Raw genomic sequence first — 23,651 nt, 5'->3', positions numbered from 1 at the left:
ATATACATCTCTTTAAAATAAGGAAGATAATTACAATGACATGTAGAAAAGACTCTAAAATGGAGAATATATGCCATTCCAGGCAATTAATGGGAGTGGGAAGCTCGGGCTCACTGTCCAGGACATAGAAATCAAAGCTGAGGATGCTCTGAGGCATCTCTTGGATCTCTATAAGCCTCCATCATTTCTGATGAGTAGGGTTGACAGGTAAAATATAGGCTGTTCAGTTAAATGTGAATGTCAGAAAAACAACGAGTACATTTTTAAGATAAGTATGCCCCAAATACTACATAGGATCTACTTATACTAAAAGTGATGACTTACTATTCATGGGAAGTTCAAGTTTAACTGGGTATCCTGTATTTTTATTTAGTAAAGGTGACAGCCCTACTGATGATCCACAATGGAGGCACTTCAGGAACGGTACATGCTGGCTCTCGGACAGTCAGAAATGGCTCCAGCAGATCCAGGTACAGTATGAAATTCTTTTTGGATGTAGCTCAGAAGCCATGGCCAGCCCTTGACTGCAAGTACTGCCTCGGGTTTCCCTGAGGTGGGGTAAACCTTCCTCTTAATGGCCTTTTGGTAAGTCTGGAAGACCATATCCAAGGGGAGCCCCAAAGTCAGTTTCATCCTCACAACCATGTCTCCAATTCCTGGAATTGGCTGCATTTGACTCACAAGAGATGAGGTTTGTGGAAATTGGGAGTGTCATAGCTTGAACCCTTTGTAGGTAAAGTTTTGCTGTTGTGAGAGTTTTAACAGGAGCAATGTGAAAGACTCCAGGTCCCCAGGTAGATAGAAATAATCCTGTTCTACTTCTGTGTATGTGACAAGTCTCTAGTAGCTCACAGAGCAAATATCTGGTCTTGGAAAGACTGATCCAAGCTTGGATGTTTCTGGTGACAAGGCAAGGTCGTGAGTTTGAAGTTCACCTTTTATGGTTGAGGAGACAATAAGGTTGTCAGAAGGGCAGTCATGGAGGAGAGGTTGGCTTCATCCATTGTGCAGGCTTGTATATTTGGTTCTATGTAGATTGTGTTTCAAAGGTGGAGCTTGTTTACAATTATGAACATTCTCTGACATGCTTTTTGGACCTTCATTCCTAGAGCGAGAGCAGTGCCGAGGTTCTAGAAATGCCCTGGATAGTCTGAGCTGTCAATGGCCTTTCCCAGGTACTGTTCCCTTGGTGCTGCTCCTTGAAATGTGCAAAGGGATTATCATCTGTTTTGTGGTGGTTCCTAGCATTGTGAAAGGAAGCTGCTGCACCTGGCTCAGAGGATTTGGGATGTGGTTGGAGTAGATGGGCCAAATTTAGGTAACTGGTGTTACTATAGACAAGGACAACAAATTATTGGAAGTGGAGTTGTCTGGCATGGGAATGATGTTGCAATTTCACAAATGCTCCAGGACCAAGGAAGACAACCAGAAGTACTGGGATTGTTTTAGGTTGCAGGTAAGAGACAGAGGGATGGACTAGAGATTGAGCTCATACAGCTGGTTAGTGTGTTGTTCATTCGTTCATTCATTCATTCATTCATTCATCCAACACGTATTTCCTGAGTTACTATCATGTGTCAGTTAGTCTGTTAGGTTTTGTGATACGATAGTGAAGGAAACAACTTCTCGGTCTTTAAGGAGTGTATAGTTCAGTCAGAGAGACTGATAAAGAAGTAGGTAATTACAACATAGGAAATAAGTCATTTGATAGAGGAAGTAGGTGTTTGTGGGTGTAAACAGGAGGGTAAATTTAACTAAGTCCAGTTGTGGAGGTAGGGAATGGGAGACCCAGAGGGACTTCTTGAACAAAGTGATAGTGGAGATCAGCAGGGTGAGTAGCAATTTTCCAGGACCTTCCCAGGCAAAGATGGAAGGAAGGAAGGAAGTTTCAGGCAGAGGGACCACTCTGTACAAAATCCTTAAGATAAAGAGAATATTGTATGTTCTTCAGCATGGCTGGGGCATGAACTCTGAGAAAGGGGTTTGATAGGAGATATGGCTGGAACGAGAGCCATGGCTCTGTCATTTAGACTTTGTTCTGTAATCAATGGGGATTCATTGAAGGTGAAGGCAGAGGAGTGCCTCCATCAGACTGTGTCCTAGAAAAGCCACTTAGGTGACTGTGTATAGGGTGGGTTTAACTGAGCATCAGCGTGGACAGTAAGCTCAAATTTTTCTGTGTGGGACCAGTGTCACACATGGGACTATGTAGGGCACCAGATTCAATGGGGCAATGAATGTTTTTTGGTTTTTTCCTCCTTTTTTATATGAGGCTAGGCAGATGATGCCATGCCTTCGTTCCATTAAGAGCAATGTGAAATCAGTGAAATCTCTTAAGATTCTGCAAGGCAGATTTTTCTTTGTATTATTTTAAATTCCCTCAAGACCTGAAAGGGCCATTGCTGTAGAAAAGGGGTCTGGTACATGTAACACCTGGATGGAAATAACAGCTTATGGGAAAACATGGAATTTGAGGAATTCTGGGGCAGGATGCTGGAAGTAGATGACTGCAAAAGGCCTTTCCAAGTCACAGCCTTATAGCTCCTGGTCCTCTTTACCTTCTCCTCTTCCTGACCCCAACCTCATGAGGATGAAAGTGTACTCTAGCGACCTTTGATCAAATCCTGCCCACAACAGTCTGTGGTTTGAAAGTTACAAAATTCCCTGAGAATTGGTAAGCTCTCTATCTTCCTCATTAGTCATTTAGTACCATTTATAATTTCCAAACAGCTACTGTTTATAGAGCCCTTGCTTTCCATTTCTGAGTGTGTTTTATCATTATTCTTTTTGATCTTGGAAATGTAATCTTTAACAAACCACCAATTAACCATGAAATGTCACTGCAGCAAAACATCAGTATTCTCCATGGGGTTTGTTGTACTTGGATTTGACCTTCATTGTTCATTCTTGGACTGTCTTCCTAGTTTGTGGCTTATTTGGATTCGCATTTCTTCTTTCTGTTGATTACTTGAAAGCTTTGGTGTAGAAATTAAGCTGGTAAAATAACATAGAAGGCTTTTCCCCTATGATAGTCCCTTTCTTTTGATACCAGTAATTAAAAGTGTGCTGTGGTAGCGTTAGAGGACTTAAAGTTTGAAGGTTTTAAGAATGACTGGGAGACGCAGGAGTGAAAAGGGACTAATACAAGTGAGTATGAATTATTATTTTGCTCAAAATACTATTTAAAAGAGATTAGAATTTAGGTTTATTGAAGAAAATGGTTATATTTGAGCTATTTGAAGTTCTAACAGTCAGATATTCTTTGAAAATCTATTTGAAAGTTCTAACTGGTGATCGTAGAATAAAATTGCCACTTGATGGAATGTGGACTGTGAAGAGGTGAAAGAAAAGTCAGACTGGAATGATGCTACAAAAAAAGAAACTTCCCATCATGACCAGGCAGAGCAAATGGAAATCAGGTGGGAAAGGACATAGAAGCAGAGATGGTTTTGTGATTCCTGGAGCCTGCAGCTCTTTGAAAGTGCTAACCACCATGGGGCAGGTGCAGAGCACCAAGTGAGAGCCTCTCGTAAAAGTCCACGCGGCAGAGATGACAGGGGCACCAGGTGGGAAGTCTCTCCATGTTTGGTACACAGGCTGGAATTTCAAAGATATGAAGACACAGGTCTTTCTCTGAAAGGGGCGGACTGTGACGTTTTTTAGATAGAATTTCCAGAGCTAATGACATACTCAAGCTAAAGAAAATATATATCTGTCCATCTAGGGACACTGAAAACAGTGGGAGGCAGAAAGAGAAAATATTTTGGCAACTGAGAGACCTGGGCTGGTGTCTGTTACTTCAGTAAATTACTTAATGCCTCTGAGTCCAGCTTCCTCATCTATAAACTGGTGATGTACTAATAAGATTGTTGTGGGCATTAAATGAGATCATGGACGTTGGGCCATTGGTACAGTACCTGGCACATAAGAACTGTTTAATAAATGGAAACCAGCACTCATTATTCAAATGCTAAGAATAGTGCATCTCAGGCTCTTGTTGAGAGAGGTTTCTTATTATCTATTCTAATTGCTAAGATGACTTGTGAAGCCCTCTGAATTTGCATTTGCCAGTTGCCTGCTATTGGCAATTTGTTCAATGTCCCTCCTATATTTCTTAGACCCTACCATTTTGTGCATGTGGCAAACTTTCAATTGCCATTATTTGGCATTTTCCAGCCCAGGAACTTCTGAAGCTGTTGAAGTCTGCTCTGCCTGTGTAGATGGCAGGAAGGAAGTGAGGGGAATTAATAGCTTCCCAGCAGCAGTCCTCAACCAAGGACTGATGGGAGTGGGTATCTAAATGCCCCAGCTCCCTGGCCCTTCAAGTTGGAAGCTTGTGTTTCCCAGAGTTTCTCTGTGGATTACCTCCACTTTTCCACACTATTACCTGGCTATAACACAGTACTTAATGCTTGCCTTCTCTTCCGTATCTCACTTTCCTATTGGAGTTTCTTCCATTTCTCATATTAACTATTTGAACTGGAATGTTTATGACTGGGTTTGATTCTGGGAGAACCCATAGGAAGTCATTTTCTTGAGAGAAAATAGTTGTCAAGTTGCCTTCTATGAAAAGATATTAAATAATAGAAAAACTTAAGCTTTCTTTATGGTCGATTCATTTTTCCCTACGCACATTAATTGGCTACAGTATTGTTTAAATAATGATATAATATAGAAGTGATACAAAAAGCAAAAGGACACTGCTGATTTTAGAATATTTGTTTTCATGTTAAGCATCTAAGACACATCAGTTATGTGAAATGAAAACATGATGACCCAAAACCTATGGGATGCAGCAACTGCAGTTCTAAGAGGGAAGTTTATAGCAATACAATCCTACCTCAAGAAACAGGAAAAATCTCAAATAAACAACCTAACCTTACACCTAAAGCAATTAGAGAAAGAAAAACAAAAAAGACCCAAAGTTAGCAAAAGGAAAGAAATCATTAAGATCACATCAGAAATAAACAAAAAAGAAGTGAAGGAAACAGTAGCAAAGATCAATAAAACTCAAAGCTGGTTCTTTGAGAAGAGAAGCAAAATTGATAAACCATTAGTCAGACTCATCAGGAAAAAAAGGGAGAAGATGCAAATCAACAGTTAGAAATGAAGAAGGAGAAGTAACAACTGACACTGCAGAAATACAAAGGATCATGAGAGATGACTACAAGCAACTCTATGCCAATAAAATGGACAACCTGGAAGAAATGGACAAATTATTAGAAAAGCATAACCTTCCGAGACCGAACCAGGAAGGAATAGAAAATATAAACAGACCAATCACAAGTGCTGAAATTGAGACTGTGATTAAAAATCTTCCAAGAAACAAAAGCCCAGGACCAGATGGCTTCACAGGCAAATTCTATCAAACATTTAGAGAAGAGCTAACACGTCTCCTTCTCAAGCTCTCCCAAAATGTAGCAGAAGGAGCAACACTTCCAAACTCATTCTACAAGGCCACCATCACCCTGATACCAAAACCAGACAAATATGTCACATTGATAGAAAACTACAGGCCAATATCATTGATGAACAGAGATGAAAAAATCCTCAACAAAATACTAGCAAACAGAATCCAGCAGCACATTAAAAGGATCATACACCACGATCAAGTGGGGTTTATCCCAGGATGCAAGGATTCTTCAATATACGCACATCAATCATTGTGATAAACCATATTAACAAATTGAAGGAGTAAAACAATATGATCATCTCAAGAGATGCAGAAAAAGCTTTTGACAAAATTCAACACCCATTTATGATAAAAAGCATCCAGAAACTAGGCATAGAGGGAACTTACCTCAATATAATAAAGGCCATGTATGACAAACCCATAGCTAACATCGTTCTCAATGGTGAGAAACTGAAACCCTTTCCTCTAAGATCAGGAACAAGACAAGGTTGTCCACTCTCACCACTATTATTCAACATAGTTTTGGAAGTTTTAGCCGCAGCAATCAGAGGAGAAAAAGAAATGAAAGGAATCCAAATTGGAAAAGAAGTAAAGCTGTCACTGTTTGCAGATGACATGCTACTTTACATAGAGAATCCTAAAGATGCTACCAGAAAACTACTAGAGCTAATCAATGAATTTGGTAAAGTAGCAGGATACAAAATGGGCAGAAACCTCTTGCATTCCTGTACACGAATGATGAAAAATCTGAAAGAGAAATGAAGGAAACACTCCCATTTACCATTGCAACAAAAAGAATAAAATACCTAGGAATAAACCTACCTAAGGAGACAAAAGACCTGTATGCAGAAAAGTGTAAGACACTGATGAAAGAAATTAAAGATGATTCAGATAGATGGAGAGGAATACCATGTTCTTGGATTGGAAGAATCAACATTGTGAAAATGACTATACGACCCAAAGCAATCTACAGATTCAGTGCAATTCCCATCAAGCTAGCAATGGCATTTTTCACAGAACTAGAACAAAAATTTTCACAATTTGTACGGAAACACAAAAGACCCTGAATAGCCAAAGCAATGTTGAGAAAGAAAAACGAGCTGGAGGAATCAGGCTCCCAGACTTCATACTATACTACAAAGCTACAGTAATCAAGACAGTATGGTACTGGCACAAAAACAGAGATATAGATCAGTGGAACAGGACAGAAAGCCCGGAGATAAAGCCACGCACATATGGTCACCTTGTTTTTGATAAAGGAGGCAAGAATACACAATGGAAAAAAGAGAGCCTCTTCTATAAGTGGTGCTGAGAAAACTGGACAGCTACAATGTTAAAGAATGAAATTAGAACACTCCCTAACACCATACGAAAAATAAAGTCAAAATGGATTAATGACCTAAATATACAGCCAGACACTGTAAAACTCTTCAAGGAAAACATAGGCAGAACAGCCTATAACATAAATCACAGCAAGATCCTTTTTGACCCACCTCCTAGAGAAATGGAAATAAAAATAAACAAAAGGGACCTAATGAAACGTAAAAGCTTTTGCACATCAAAAGAAACCCTAAACTAGATGAAAAGACCACCCTCAGAATGGGAGAAAATATTTGCAAACGAAGCAACTGACAAAGGATCAATCTCCAAAATTCACAAGCATCTCATGCAACTCAATATCCAAAAAACAAAGAACCCAATCCAAAAATGGGCAGAAGGCCTAAATAGACATTTCTCCAAAGAAGATATAGAGATTGCCAACAAACACGTGAAAGAATGCTCAACATCACTAATCATTAGAGAAATGCAAATCCAAGCTACAATGAGGTATCACCTCCCACCAGTCAGAATGGCCATCATCAAAAAATCTACAAACCGTAAATGCTGCAGAGGCTGTGGAGAAAAGGGAAGCCTCTTGCACTGTTGTTGGGAATGTAAATTGATACAGCCACTATGGAGGTCAGTATGGAGGTTCCTTAAAAAACTAAAAATAGAGCTACCATACGACTCAGCAATCCCACTACTGGGCATATACCCTGAGAAAAGCATAATTCAAGAAGAGTCATGTGCCACAATGTTCATTGCAGCTCTATTTACAACAGCCAGGGTATGGAAGCAACCTATGTGTCCATCGATAGATGAATGGATAAACAAGATGTGGCACATATATACAATGGAATATTACTCAGCCATAAAAAGAAACAAAATTGAGTTATTTGTAGTGAGGTGAATGGAGCTAGAGACTGCTATACAGAGTGAAGTAAGTCTGAAAGAGAAAAATAAATACCCTATGCTAACACGTATATATGGTATCTCAAAAAAAAAAAAAAGGTTCTGAAGAACCTAGGGGCAGGATAGGAATAAAGACACAGATGTAGAGAATGGACTTGAGGACACGGGGAGTGGGAAGGGGAAGCTGGGATGAAGTGAGAGAGTGGCATGGACATATATACACTACCAAAGGTAAAATAGACAGCTAGTGGGAAGCGGCCGCATAGCACAGGGAGATCAGCTCGGTGCTCTGTGACCACCCAGAGGGGTGGGATAGGGAGGGTGGGAGGGAGGGAGACGCAAGAGGGAGGAGATATGGGGATCTATGGATATATATAGCTGATTCACTTTTTAATAAAGCATGAACCAACACACCATTTTAAAGTAAGTATAACCCAGTAAAGATGTTAAAAAAGCAAAGCAAAGCAAAGCAAAGATTGAATCTGACCAGAAGCCATGTGTAATCACAGCTCGGCATTTAACAACTGGTGTAGTTCCTCGTCATAAATACACAGCCAGGCCAGAGGCATCCAGTATTTATGATAAATACCAGTGACATGATACTACGATCATGGGACCTCTGTGTACTCTGTCTGATTCTGATGAAACCCAAATTTTCTGTCTCCCCACAGAACTGACTTGTTCTGTGTTCATGCATTGACTGCATAGTTGAGTTTGGAGAGCTGTTCCATCTGTGTTTCGAGTTGGGCTGAAGTAAGCAGTCTCCCTCTCAGTGGGTATGCCTACTCATAACTCAGACAAAGTACAGCATGGAATACACATTGGATGTTTTGGTTTTATCTACCAGGTTGATGTACAAATGATGCCAGCGGTTGTATCGTCAAAATAGCAGCTTTCAAACTTTTTTCCCCCCAGTGATTGATGCCTTTTACAAATATAATTTTCTCTAGAACTCCAAAGCATAAACTATATTATGAAAACACTGATTTGACAGGCAGGTAGCTGAAAATGGTAATGGACTGCTGTGTGCTCTCAGGACACTCTGCAGTTATTATTTACCCAGAAACCCATGGGAGGTATAGTAAGAAATCCCATTTCAAAATTGCACACCAACAATGCCTAACTACTGCTTGTATTTTTTTTTTTAATTTTTATATTTTGCGGTACACGGGCCTCTCACTGCTGTGGCCTCTCCCTTTGCAGAGCACAGGCTCCGGACGTGCAGGCTCAGCGGCCATGGCTCACGGGCCTAGCCGCTCTGCGGCATGTGGGATCTTCCCAGACCGGGGCACAAATGCGCATCCCCTGCATCGGCAGGCGGACTCGCAACCACTGCGCCACCAGGGAAGGCCTTGTATTTCTTATCATAAGCATCAAAGTCAGGGAAGAAGCACACAAAACTTCTAATAAGTACTAAAAGATTTATAACTAAGTAATATTAAAACATTATCTGTTAGAAATTAGTTATTGAGTAATTGACTATTATGTGATAAGACTGGGTTCCACGTAGATGAGTCTGAATTTTACATGGTATAGAAATTGGAGGGGCATGTTATTGTAGAAGTGGGTTACGGATATGGGAAAACGGAATTCTCTTATTATATAAATCTTAGAGAAGGGACGGTTTACCGTGATAAACTTAAATGATATGTACTTAGCCAATTGTACCAATAGGCCAGTCTGTGCGATGTTCAAGGAACATGGATTTTCCATTCTCTGAGGTCCTATCCAGTTGCATGAAACCCAGAATGGTGTCTCATCTAACCCTTTATGATCCTGAAAACTGTTTGTCGCCCTGAAAATCCAGCATGATTCCCCAACATGATTGCAAAATCTGCCATTAATCAAGCAGCCCTTGTAACCTGGCTCTAGCAGTTTCTCACTATACCACTAGCACCATCTTGCCTCATTGCCCAAAGGTTGCATGATAAGACTAGGTACTGCACATGCCCCATATGGACTGGTTTAGCATGTAGGCTTTGACAAAGGCTTTCACAGACATGAGGACTTGATTACACATCTTTAGAAATGAGAGCAAACCAGGTACTGCTGTTTTAAAAAAATGACCAGGGCCAATCTACACACTTACTAATAAATAACATATTTAAAGTAAGGTCATATATATACACAAATTTGGTAGGAGTCTTACACTGAGATTTGCAGACAAGAATGAGTTAACCAGACATGCCTTGCAAGGGGGTTCGCCAAAATGTGTTAAAACCTAATATATATCACTTGTGAGTCAGTGACTCCTAGAATATTCCCACAGTGTTAAAATATACATTAAAAATAAAAAATTTGGACTAAATTATTTGTATGTAACACCTGAAACAACTATGCAGAATTTTAGGGCTTCTAGAAACATAGCTTAAAAATAAATCCTAAAATGAGGTCCCTGGCTTGGAGAATTTGGATTATTGCCATTTTACCAATGGAGAAAAAGCAAACAAATCAAAAAATGACTTAGGCATGATTACATAGTAACTCAATGGCAGGCCTGAAGAGTGGAACTCAGGGTTTCTGTGCTGAAATCCAGGAATCCAATGAGCTAAACTTCCAGTAAGTAGAGTATAGCACTGAAGTTCCAGACGACAGCTATATCATTGAGTTTGGTGTAAAATAAAATTCATTTCATTCAAGTGAGAACTGTTAGTTGCTCAAAAATAATATTGGGATATAACTTCCTATTACTTTGACTTTGCTCCTAATCCATGTCTGATGGCTTGGTAATGATAAAAAATCAAAGTGTAAAGTTATGTGCAGGAATACTCATTAGACTTGGAGGACAGAACCAGTAATGGGAAGGAATTGTAGGCTACTGTCTTAGGCTGTGAAGTCATTCATAATAAGTTTCTTATTAGCTTTTGGGCCACCATGTTGTACTGAATATCAAGCGTTAATCAACTCAGCTTGTAGACTGTAAAGTGTCTATAGGACACAGTGTCATTTTGATTTTCCCTAAAGTGATGCTGAAGCACATTGGCAATAGATTAACATTTTAAAGGACCGTCATTTAAAGAAATGCTTTTCCTCAAAGAGTGAAATTCAGAACAACCTATTCTAGCCTTAAAGTTCGGATGGCTCTTTGTTTGCATCCAACTTCATTCTGATGGGAAATTTTGGACAATCCCCTTCCCTCATTGTGGAGAGTCAGGGGGAGCTCAGATAAGGTGCTTGCCTTGAAAATGCATGATGAAGTTTGTGTAGTGAAGGAAGATGTAGGGGTGAGTATTCACTAAAGGCATTTAGTTTTCTCATTCAGAAGATAAGTTCAGATTTTCCCAAAAGGTAGGAAAAGATCTAGAAATGGAAGACAAAGCTGAGAGTAGAAGTAGGACAATGTGAGATCAGGTGGGCATGGAGCATGGAAGGATCTCTTTTTCTCTTTGTTGATTTCCAACTGGTTTATTGGCTTTATTGGTGTATTAGTTTTGGAGAGAAGGTGTGAACGTAGGCTTTGTGTATGTACAATCTTCTCGTTTCCTTTTACTGAGGATCTCTGGTACAGGGTGGGATTAGGATCAGTGATAGTGGATATGAGTCAGCAAAGGAACAGATCTCAAGAAATAGTTCAATTGAAGAATTTTAATAACGAACTAATAATTTCATAAGAAGATAGGGCATGTTTCAGCCCACAAAGGGAATATTTTATTGAAAAATACACTCTCTCCATAGTATGTGCTTGTACCCACTGGGGTAATTCTGGGAGTTAGATAATGCTTTGAAGTTAGTTGGGTGGTTTGAAGGTTTCTACCACTCTGTTCCTGAAAAGGTGTTTTTCATCTTTCTTTTTGATAATAATGCTTACAGGCTTTGTAGAGTAGATACAATGATGCAGAATAAACTCAATAGATAGAACAAATAGGTAGCTAAAATACCTCTCAATGGAAGGGGACCAAATGCATTGTGAATAACCAAGTGTTCATTTTATTCCAAGGAGGGGGTTGGGTAAATGACCCTGGTTCTGTGCCAGATGTTGTTTAACAACTGGAGCTAGTGGCGATGGAGTCTTGCTGTGTCACTTCAGAAAGGACGTGTTGGACTACCGTTGTCAGTCTATCTGGTGGCAGTCTTTGTCGTCATTCGCCACAGCCGAGAAGGCAGGCGTCTCACACAAAGTTGTTTAGTTGACAGATGTTTCTTGCGTGGAAGCTCTGAGTTAGCTACCTTTGTAGAGTTTCCTATCCAGCTCAAGCTGGGACTACAGGAACCATTCAGCAAATGAACACTGACTCTACCAGCTGTTCCATCTACAGCACACGGAGGCTTTTCAGCTTGTCTGAAGCCTGGTACAATTTGTCTGCACAGGTGCTGCAGGTGGAAAGGTATATTAGACTCTCATTAACGCTGGCATTTCACTAGAGGCATTCAAGCCTCCCAGAGCTGGAAAGGGTTGCACTCTTAAATGTTAGGATTCAAAGGACATTCAGATCTTAAGGAGAGAAGCAGGGACATGTAGGCAATGGCCCTCTTTGTTTATAATGTCTCCTTGGTTTCTGAACTCATTCAGTGTTTTGTCCTCCCCTGCCGCTCTGGATGCTGCCGTGCCAGATTCATTAACTGATTAACCCCCCTTTTCATTTTCATGTGAAATGATTCTAACATTTAAGTAATGAACCCTGGTCTCACTGGTGTGCTGCTGACCTTGGGCTTGTTTTGAATTTGCTAGCTGGCTGCAGTTTACTCTTCAAGCCTTGCCTAAAGGTATCATTCTGTGATGAGATATGAAGAAAATCGGTTAGAAATGGTCCAAAAGACTGAACCAATACAGGAATGGATGATTTTTTTCACCCAAACAGAGATGGAAGAGAGGGAAGTTAGGATAACTGCATCTTGGTGGGACATGGCATGTCTGAAGTGAGTGGGAAAGGGAGACGAATATGGAAATTCTTTAGCCCTTGCAGTAGAGACTGGGGGTAGAGGGATAGCTTTAAGTTCCCTTTAGTTTATTTAAGAAACGATTTTATCCTCACATCTGAATGGTCTGAGTACAAATCCAGGTTAATTACAGTGGAACCCGTTGGACTCCTGATGTTATGGTGGGAGTCCTATACCTGCTTTATGAGTTGGCTGCATAAGATGGGTCTTTGATTCTATTCTGTGTTTCTGTTAGAAAGGATGTTAGGATAGTGACGTATCTTAGGGGTATCAGTGCATTGTGCTGTGATACTCCTTCTTTTCTTTCCTTCTCTCCCCACCTTCTTCCTTCTCCTCAGAACATATAGAAGCCAGAAATGTCCTAACCTCTTTTTACCTTCAATTTTTAAAACATTGACCATGTCCCTGGCTCTGTGCCAGGTAATGTTGATTCATTACCCCATTTAATATCCTCAGCAAGCAGCAGAAGTAAGCATTATCAGCACCATGTTACAGACAGAAAATTGAGGCTCAGAGAGGTAACGACACTAATGTCAGGTCATGTAACTAATAAGTGATAAGGCTGAGATTCAGATCCATATCTCACTACAAAAGCCGCCTTTCCCCCACATGACTGATGTGCATTGACTTTCAATCCGTGTTTTCTTTAAAAAACTTTGGAGAGAGACCAAGTCCTTGACTTGGGTTAGAAAGGAGTTTCATAGACCTGAATCTCAAAATGCTTAAATTACTGAAATAACAAACCGTAAGAAGTCCAGACCTTCTCCACATTTGGAATCGTTGTTCTTCCCATATAGTCTTGTGTCTGTTTCATCAAATATGAGTTGATTATGTTTCAATAAAAAAGGCCACTGAAACATAAAGCTGGGTGATTTAAAGTCATCTTTCGAGGCTTGACAGTCAGTGAATGTTTTATTCTCCTCTGTTGCTATGTCACAAGGACAAACGTAGATCTGATTATAAAATGCAATTGTGTTCCTCTCCGTATTCTACACAGAAAGTGTTATTAAGCCGTGGTGACCTTTACTCACAAGAAACGTGGTTGGCGAGTCACAGAAAGTGTGAGCAATTGCTCCCCCATGAAGCCCTGCTCCTGTGAATGGAGAGACGTCTTTTGGTAAAATGTAGCCATCTGGGAGGATTTAGGAAGGTTGAATACTGAGAAGTAAAGTGATGTGGGTCTTATGGATGGTTGTTGTGAAGTAGATCATTTGTCTAAATCCCAAACCCTGAAATGGCTATCTCTATGAAATGGAACATAGCTTTTATGATATGAATATTCAGTGACCTGACATCAATAAAAAGAGGAATAAAAAGAAGAAAAGCACATAGGTCAATTACATTTTTCCCACCTGGAGAGGTCTTTGCCGCTGAAGCTTGGCATGTCTCTGGACGCAGAGCATCCTTCTGGTGTGTGCTTCAGGCATTGTGCGCAGGTGTCTGGTTCCCATTGTGCTGCCAGTGGGCTGGGGGGCCACTTGCTGATGGAGCTCATTGGCAGCTCTTTGTGTATCTTCCTGCTCCCACGAAGCATCATGTCTTTATCTTCTTCCTTCACTGCCTACCTCAGGCACAGCGGGGGGATTGGATCCTCTAGCACCACCATGAACTTGAGAGCTTTGCCTCTGCTCTTAAATCTTGCCAAAAGCTTAATTGACACGTTTTCTTGAAAATTCTTTTTTACGTTATAACTAAATCTTTTGGAGCTTTTTCCAGGTTACTTTGTTGGAGTTTTCTCTTACTTGCTGTGAATTTGCTCTTAGTTCTCAATTCGTGGAAGTATCAAATTTGGTCTGTCTTTTATTCATGGTTAATTTTACGTTATTCATTATCCATTGATATTGTAACTCCTTTAAGCATATTTAATGGTAGTACACGTCATGCCAAACACGTCTGAGTTTCTCAGATCCATCTGAAGCAGAGAGGATGAAAAAAAAAATCAGAATCTTCACTTTTCCAGAGGAAGGGGGGCCAGACCTTCTAATATTGTAAAATGTGTGAAATCATTGCTGTCTCCAACCGCAAGATTGTTTCAGCATCCATGAGGCAATTTTATGTGTTTTTGGAATGAGATCCTTTAGTTTCTCTCTGTATTACATTTAGTGTCTGATAAACAATCCCTACTGTCTACACTTTTGTCCTGTTAGTAGTCTAAAGACTTCATTCTCACAAACTGTACCAGTTGACTTTTATCTCCCCTGTTATAATAAGTAGTTTGATGTCTGTTATAAGTAGCCTTGCCAGTAATGTTCGAGAATCATCAGGTTCACTAAAATCCCTTTGGGCTGAAATGTTTTCAGTATTCCTGCTCACCTCATTGTGTTCAACCAGCCCTTCTAAGCTTTCTTTAATGTTTCCATTGATTTCCTTCCTAAGTCACAGTCCCTATGACCAGTCCTGCCATTGCAGGTGCACTCAGAGTTCACCCTGGTGGATCACAGGTTCTCATGTCTATCAAATGAAGTGGGATGATATTGTAAAGAAGAAATATGTTAAGTCCGTATGGCTGGCATCTCATGAAACTCACTTGGCATGTAGGCTAACATGCTTTCATGATTTTATAGTCTTTGTTTTTAAAAAATGTTTGAAAACATTGTGGTAAAATATACATAACATGTAATTTACCATTTTAACCATTTTATAAAAAGGTATACACTTCAGTGGCATTCACACTGTTGTGCAACCATCACTACTATCGACTTCGAGGACTTTTTTCATCTCGTAAGATGGGAACCCGGTACTCATTAAACAATAACTCCTCTTTCCTCCCTTCCCCCAGCCCCTGGCAACTATCATTCTACTTTCTGTCTCTATGAATTTGACTATTCTAGGTATCGTATATAGGTGAGGTAATATACAGTATTTGTCCTTTTGTGACTGGCTTATTTCACTTCACATACTATCTTCAAGGTTCATCCATGTTGTAGCATGTGTCAGAATTTCTTTCCTTTTTAAGGTTGCATAATATTTCACGCTAGGTGTATACCACATTTTCTTTATCCATGCATGCGTTGATGCACAATTGGGTTGTTTCCTCCTTTTGGCTATTGTGAATACTACTGCTATGAATGTGGGTGGGCAAATATCTTTTCACATCCTTGCTTTCAATTCTTTTGGGTATATATCCCAAAGTGGAATTGTTGGATCAGATAGTAATCCTATTTTTAATTTTTTGAGGAACTGCCATACTACTTTCCACAGTGTTGCACTGTTTTATATTCCCACCAGCAGCGCACAAGAGTTCCGATTTCTCCGCATCTTCACCAATAGTTATTTTCTGTTTTTTGACAATAACCATGCTGACGAATGGGAAGTGGTGTCTCACTGTGGTTTTGATTGGTATTTCCCTAATATTAGAGATGTAAAGCCATCTCTTCATGCGCTTATTAGATATTTGTATATTTTCTTTGAAGAAATTCCTATTCAAGTCCTTTGCCCATTTTTAAATTGAGTTGTTTGTTTGTTTTGTTGTTGAGTTGTAGGAGTTCTGTTTATATTCTTGATATTAACCCTTTGTCAGACATATAATTTGCAAATATTTTGTTTCATTCCAAGAGCTGCCTTTTCACTTTGTTGATAGTACAAAAGTTGGATGCATAAAAGTTTTAAATTTTGATATAGTCCAATTTACCTATTTTTTTCTTTTGCTGCTTCTGCAGCCTTTGTCTTTTTATATTCAATCTTTTATAGTGTTTTTATCTTGAAAGAATAATCTTGGTTATTTTACTCTTTCCTCAAGATTCATGTTATAGACCTTTACTTAACCTCACTGCTAAGCATGCTTTTCACTCTCACAGACACTAAAATCTAGCCTGGAGTGTTGCTCCACGCGGAAGGTGAGTGGGCAGGCTGCAAGGGACCTTACATCCCCATGCTTTTACTTAGGCTTTCTCTAGGTTGAAGTTGTGTTATAAACAATAACGTATGATTTGGTTTGTTGGATAGCCTCAGAATTCCACTTGCTTTTCCATCCATGTATTCACTGTTCATTGGTGCTTGTATTTTCTATTTGTGCAGTTACTTTTCTATTAGTGTTATCTGAAAAATTAATGAGTATTCTAGATACCCTCATCTAGGTCAGGGTTTTTTTAACTTCTTTCTTTAAAGCACTTGAACCCCTTTTCTAACAAAAGCTTAAGTAGAAGCTCAGTACAGTGGGTAAGAGCAGTGGTTACTCAGGAGCAGGGAATGAAGATGTTCAGCTCACTGCTTTCCCTCCTCCAGCCCTTGAACCTTTCCCTTTGAACCTGGATGGAGGCTCTGTGGAGCCGAGTTTGCTCAGGACAGAAAAGCCTGTTGATAAGGCAGGAGATGAATTACAGTCATTCACTTCCCACTTCTCCAGTCCTACTTACATCAAAGCAATTCAACTTTTGTATGGTAAATGTATTTAGGAATCCATGTACTATTCAGCTTAAACTACAGGGTTCTCTCAAACTGGAAATCAAATAAACAAACCTCCCCCCACCCCCTCAAAAAAACCAGGTTTCTCTGCCTGAAATTGTTGTTCAGAAACCTCCAATCGACTTTACTGACCAAAGCGATAACCCACACATGCCAAGGACCTGTAACCATGATACATGATACACTTCTTGGGACACCCCATTGTGCATAGTGACCCATTTTATTGATGAGTATTTCACATAGGAAGATTCAAAAGCCAGAGGAGAGTCCCCTGGTAAGGAGGCCACCTACTGAGACACAGGAAACTTAATTTTGATCCACAGACATTTTAAACTAGAAAGGAACTTGGAGATCGGTAGCCCAAGAGGCAGCAAGAGTGGTGTGTTTGGTTTGCACAGAATTTAAAAAATTAGTTGCCAGCATTTAAAAAAAAAAACCAGCAGTGTTTATATAAACATTACAAATAAAGATAAAAATCTTGATTTTAGCCTCTCTTGGAAAAATCATAACATGTGACACTAGGCCCATGGTCCTGTATGGCACTGATGAATTACAGGAGGCCTTTAAAAACTCCCAGTGTCGGGCTTCCTTGGTGGCGCAGTGGTTGAGAGTCCGCCTGCCGATGCAGGGGACACGGGTTCGTGCCCCGGTCCGGGAAGATCCCACATGCCATGGAGCGGCTGGGCCCGTGAGCCATGGCCGCTGAGCCTGCGCCTCCGGAGCCTGTGCTCCGCAACGGGAGAGGCCACAACAGCGAGAGGCCCGCGTACCGCAAAAAAAAATTTTTTTAAATAAAATAAAATCCCAGTGTCCAGTCTGCATCCCAGACAAATTAAATGATATTCTCTGTGGTTAGCACTCAGACGTCAGTATATATTTAAAAAATTGTACTAAAAACACATGACAGTGATTATCATCTAAGTCATTTTAAGCGTACAGTTTAGTGTTTTAAGTGTATTCACATTGCTGTGCAACAGACTTCTAGAACTTTTTCATCTTGCAGAACTGAAACTCGATACCCATTAAACACTAATTCCCCCACCCTCCTTCTTCCAGCCCTTCCTTGGCAACCACTTTTCTACTTTCTGTTTCTATGATTTTGAGTACTCTACATACTTCATATGAGAGGAATCATACAGTATTTGTCCTTTTGTGACTGGCTTATTTTGCTTAGCATCATGTCCTCAGGATTCATCCATGTTGCAGCATTTGACAGGATTCCCTTCTTTTTTTTTAAGGCTGTATAATATTTCATTGTTTGTATGTCCATTCATCTGTGAAGGAATATTTTGTTTGCTTCCACCTCCTGACTATTGTGAATAATGTTGCAGAGTGTGCAGATTTATTTCTGAGATCCTGCTTTGAATTATTTTGCATATAAACCCAGAAGTGGGATTGCTGGATCATATGGTAATTTTATTTTTAATTTTTTGAGGAACTTCTGTACTATTTTCTATAGTGGCTGCACCATTTCTCATTCCCAGCAAGAGGGCACAGGGTTCTAACCTCTCCATGTCCTCTCCAACACTTGTTACTTCTGTTCTTTTGACAGTGGCCATCCCAATGGGTGTGAGATAATGTCTCATTGTGGCCTTGATTTGCATTTCTCTTAAGTTTAGTGATGTTGAGCATCTTTTCATATGCTTGTTGGCCATTTGTATATCTTCACTGGAGACTTGTCTATTCAAGTTCTTTGCACTTAAAAAATCAGTTATTTGTGGTTTTTTTTGTTGAGTTGTGGAAGTTCCTCAGATATTTTGGATATTAATCCCACATTAGATATAAGATTTTCAAATATTTTTCCCATTCCAATAGGTTGCCTTGTCATTCTGTTGATTGTTTCCTTACCTGCATGGAAGTTTTAAAATTTGATGTAGTCCTATTTGTCTACTTTTGCATTGTTGTATGTGCTTTTAGTATCATATCCCAGAAATTATTGCCAAATGTAATGTCCTAAAATTTTTACCCTATGCTTGCTTCTAGGAGTTTTATAGTTTTGGTCCTGTACTTCTTTCTTTCTTTTTTTTTTTTTTTTTTTTTTTGCGGTACGCGGGCCTCTCATTGTTGTGGCCTGTCCTGTTGTGGAGCACAGGCTCCGCACGCGCAGGCTCAGCGGCCATGGCTCACGGGCCTAGCCGCTCCGCGGCATGTGGGATCGTCCCGGACCAGGGGAACGAACCCATGTCCCCTGCATCGGCAGGTGGACTCTCAACCACTGCGCCACAGGGAGCCCCTGTACTTCGTTCTTTAATTTATTCTTTTGCAAGTAGATATCCAGTTTTCCAGTATCATTTGTTTAAGAGATTGTGTTTTCCCCATTGTGTATTTTTGGCACCTTTGTCAAAAATCGTTTGGCCATATAAGCAAGGGTTAATTTCTAGGCTCTCTACTCTGTTAAATTGGTCTAAATGTTTTTCTACAAGTACCATACCACTTTGATTGCTGTTGCTTTGTACTGTGTTTTGAAATCAGGAAGTGTGAGGCTTCTAACTTTGTTCTTTTACAAGATTGTTATGGCTACTTGAGGCTCCATAAGAATCATAAGATATTTTTCTGCTACTGGGATTTTGATCGGAATTGCATTCAATTTGTAGATTTCTTTGGGTAGCGTGGCCATTTTAACGATATTCCAATCCTTGAACATGGGATGTCTTTCCATTTATATACAAATACAATCTTCCTTGATATCTTTAAGCAGTGTGTTGTAGTTTTCAATGTACAAGTTTTTCACCTTCTTGGCTAATTTTATACCTAAGCATTTTCTCCTTCTTGATGCTGCTGTGAGATTATTTTCTTAATTCTCTTTCAGATTGATCATTGTTAATGTATAAAAATGCAACTGCACTGTGTTTGTTAATTTTGTATTCTGCAACTTTGCTAAAATTATTTCTTGGGTTCAGCAGGTTTGTTTGTGTGTGTGTGTGTGTGTGTGTGTAATCTTTAGGAATTTTTGTGCCTAATATGTCATCTGTAAACAGAGCTCATTTTACTTCTTCCTTTCAAATTTGGATGCCTTTTATTTTATTTTTTTGTGTGTCTGATTTCTCTGGCTAGGACATTTAGTACTATGTTGAATAGTAGTGATGAGAGTGGGTATCTTTTCCGTCTTCCTGGTCTTAGAGGAAAAGCTTTAAGTCTTTCACTGCCGAGTATGATGTTAGCTGTTGGTTTTTCATATATGGCTTTTATTATGTTGAAGTACTTTCCTTCTATTAATAGTTCGCTGTGTTTTTATCAGGAAAGGATATTCAACTTTTGTCAAATGTTTTTTCTACATCAGTTGATATAATCACGTGGTTTTGTCTTTCCTTCTGTTAATTTGCTGTATTACAATGATTGATTTTCATATGTTTCATCATCACTGCATTTCATTTGGGCATGGTGTATAGTACTTTTTTTTTTTTTTTTTTTGGCGGTATGTGGGCCTCTCACTGTTGTGGCCTCTCCCGTTGCGGAGCACAGGCTCCAGACGCACAGGCCCAGCGGCCATGGCTCACGGGCCCAGCCGCTCCGCGGCACGTGGGATCCTCCCAGACCGGGGCACGAACCCGCCTCCCCTGCATCGGCAGGCGGACGCTCAACCACCGCGCCACCAGGGAAGCCCGTATAGTACTTTTAATGTGCTGTTAAATTCAGTTCTCAAACTTTTTGGGGTTGTGAATCCCATTGAGAGTCTGTGAAAGACATAGACTCTCTCTCGGGTAAATGAATTTCAGCACATAGAGTATTTTAGAAATAACTTTGAAGGCTTCGTAGAGTGCCCGGAAGTTCTTCTTGGGGTCCTCTAAGGACAACTAACCTTTGTTGTCTGATTACCATGCTAAGAACTATGTGATGCATGTTACCTGAGTCATCTCAATTAATTCCAGCAATGACCTGATGAGACAGGTTCTATGTTATACTCATTCTATAAGATGAGGAAATGGAGGAAGTAAGCAGAGGGGCTGAGATGAAAACCTAGACAGTCTGGTGCCAGAGCTGGAGACCCATGGAGTTCAGTTTGAGACCCCTTGGTTTGGAGCATTTGATTTGATTCTAGGCTGAATTCTAATCTGAAGGAGCATCAAGAGTATTGGACAATTATGGGGGTTCTGAGTCACCAAGGGACTCAACGGTGTGATCCATAGATCAGCAGCTTTTGACATCACCTGAGTGCTTGTTACAAATGCAAGCAGTCAGTTAACACCCCAGAACTCTAGAATTTTAACAAGATCCTTCAGGAGATTTGTGTGCACATTAAAGTTTGAGAAGCATTGGCTTAGGCCCTGTGGCATTAACAATTTTGACACCCTCTGAGACCATTTCGAACTTAAAATTAAATTTTTGGTAGCTTTGGGTGATGTTGCTTATTGGTTCCTGGTGAACTGACTGATAGTGATGGTTGTGGGGAAGGTGATATCGGGAGAGGTGGAGTCAGCCCTAAATGAGCGTCTGTGACAGCAACATACTTGCACCCAGTATGTCCCCCTTCTCCGAGGTCACTGTAAGATCTCTTTCGAATATTCTTCTAAAATGATAGCATTCTAGAATTGAGAAACAAATGGATGAAAGTGCCATTCTCACTTGTTAGCTGCATGCCTTCCAGCAGCACAGGCTGATTCTGGGTAGTACTAGGCTATGGAGAGCCATCAAAGCTTCAAAAGGAAAAGCTTTCATCTCTCGTGAATATTTCCTGCCAGGCACCATTGCTGTGGTAGGTCTTTAAGGACCAGTGGGGGTGTGTCACTCCTGGGGAGCAGGTGTCCTCTGAGCTGATTGCCTGCGGCCCCCTCCTGATACCCTTACTCTATGACCCGATTTCTGACCTCCAATGTTGGCTATTGTCTTAGAGCCCTGCTCAGCTTTGGCGTCAGTGCCTCCCTTGGAATCAATTGCCTCTTGGATTGTTAGCATCTTCAGTTGGATTCTGCAAGTAATCCCTTTCTTGTTTTTGAACTATAATAAGTTGAACTTCCTATGGCTAAGTGATGGCATTTCCCTAAGCCAGAGCTTTTACCAAGCAGTAGTTCTTACACTCAGATCTCTCCTCATGTGGGACCTTCTTTGTCATCGAGAGCAGTCATTATGATTAATTCAGAGGATCACAGGAAAGGACTTGTTTTTAACCCTTTCAGGTACATTCTGGAATGTAGGAACATCCTGTAGAATAGTGAGGTTAAATGAGTACAATGTCCTCACAGACAGGCTTTTTTGATGAGAACTCAAGTCCAGCAAAGAGTTTGTAGTTAATTTAATAGGTTCTGGGATAGAGATTGGACTTTTGTGATGATGAGTGAAGAGATTATCATTTGGATACTAGGAGAGCTGTGTGTGCTTTTCTTTCTCTGAGCATGGAGCGTGAAATCTATTTAGAGGTGTAACCATGAGCCCCAAATGAGAAGTCTAAAACACAGAATCTAAAAATGTCTGTTGGAAAAAAATTCAGGTTCTGTCTTTCCCCAGAGAGGGGAGGCAGCCACAAGCTTTACAAACCTAGCGTTTGTACATACAGCGAAGTTACATTTGCTTACTATTGGAGCCTGACAATACTTGATACCTGATAAAAATCACTGTCAAATAACATTTATAAGAACCCAATTGCATGAGATGGGGTACGATGTTGAGGATCACAAGCAGTTACAGCAAAGGCCTCCAGGTGCCCAGAGTTTAGGGCAAGCAAATGAGTATATAGGAAAGGCAAAATTTAAAAATGGCAGACCAAATTTGAATGGACCAAGTAACTGCTTTGCCCTTGTACATTCTTCCTATTCCCCGTCACCCATCCATCTATCCATCCCCCCAAAACATACCCCAACCCTAGTGACAAAGGTGGAGGCAAAGCCTGGAAGGACAGTCCACAGGTACTGAGATGCTCAGGGTTGGGAAGGACTTTGATGCTTGTGAAATCCAATCCACGGCACCTTTGAATTTCCTCTGCCATGGCTCCACCAAGTAATTACTTGGCACATGTCCTAGGACCTTCAGGGACTGGGAATCCACCACTTTCTAAAACAACAACAACAAAAACTCAACATATTTAGGCAGATAAAACATATTTAGGCAGATAGAACAAAAAATTCTTCCTTGTAAGGACAAATCCACTTCCCCAGAGCCTGTGGCTTCTGGTTGCATCTTTTAGGGCCACAGAGAAAAAAAAATCAACATTCCTCTTCCACAAGACAATCCTTCTAATATTTGAAGACTGTTATCTCAGCCCTTCAAGTCTTTTCTTCAGCTGCACAGCCCTATTTCCCTAAACGTCCAGATTTCATTTCCACATTGTGATCCAAACTTTCTCCTGAATGTGGGTCCTAGTTGCTTTATATTTATCTTAGTCTACAGTCCCCAGAACTTAACACAGTATTCCAACTAAGGTCTGACCAAGGCAAAGCAGAGTGGGGTTCTTACCTCCCCCACCAGAGATACTTCTCTTAAGACTGGCTTTTTGGTAGCCACATCAAACTGCTAACTCCTACTGAGCTGATACAGCCACTTTAAAGTAGCCAAGTCATACTTCAAAACCATTATTTCTCACCAAGTAATGGAGCTATCTGGGTTATCCAGACCTCTTCTATCCCTCACCCAAAGACCATCCATAAGCCTCACCCCACCAACATAAAAGCACAAGAAATGGGTAAAGTTTTCTGTTTTGTTCTTTCCTTGGAAAAAGCTGAAAATTATTTGATTCGCCCAAGACTCCTCAAAATACCCCAGGTCAGGGGCTTCCCCGGTGGCGCAGTGGTTG

At 40.3% G+C, this 23,651-nt stretch overlaps 1 protein-coding gene across 8 annotated transcripts in view; it reads right to left on the bottom strand.

Moving 5' to 3' along the window:
* LOC308627892 (zinc finger protein 227-like) overlaps positions 1-23,651 on the bottom strand; it is a 140,491-nt gene that overhangs the window by 55,907 nt on the left and 60,933 nt on the right. The window contains exon 6 of one of the 8 annotated variants that reach the window (XR_014017461.1): positions 22,717-22,912. The exons of 6 other annotated variants lie outside the window; for them this stretch is intronic. Coding sequence is in view for 1 of the 2 variants with exons in the window: in XM_081254377.1 (XP_081110503.1) it covers positions 22,888-22,912 (25 nt within the window). In the remaining variant the exon portion in view is untranslated. Of the gene's footprint in view, positions 1-8,299; positions 22,913-23,651 lie in introns of those variants that run through there. One more of the 8 variants, XM_081254377.1, reaches the window with a different exon arrangement.

Source organism: Mesoplodon bidens (genome assembly GCF_964165515.1).
Source record: "Mesoplodon bidens genome assembly, chromosome: 14".
Taxonomy (NCBI): Eukaryota; Metazoa; Chordata; class Mammalia; order Artiodactyla; family Ziphiidae; genus Mesoplodon; species Mesoplodon bidens.
The sequence above is the reverse complement of the archived record's forward strand: the minus strand, read 5'-3'. Positions and strand labels throughout refer to the sequence as shown.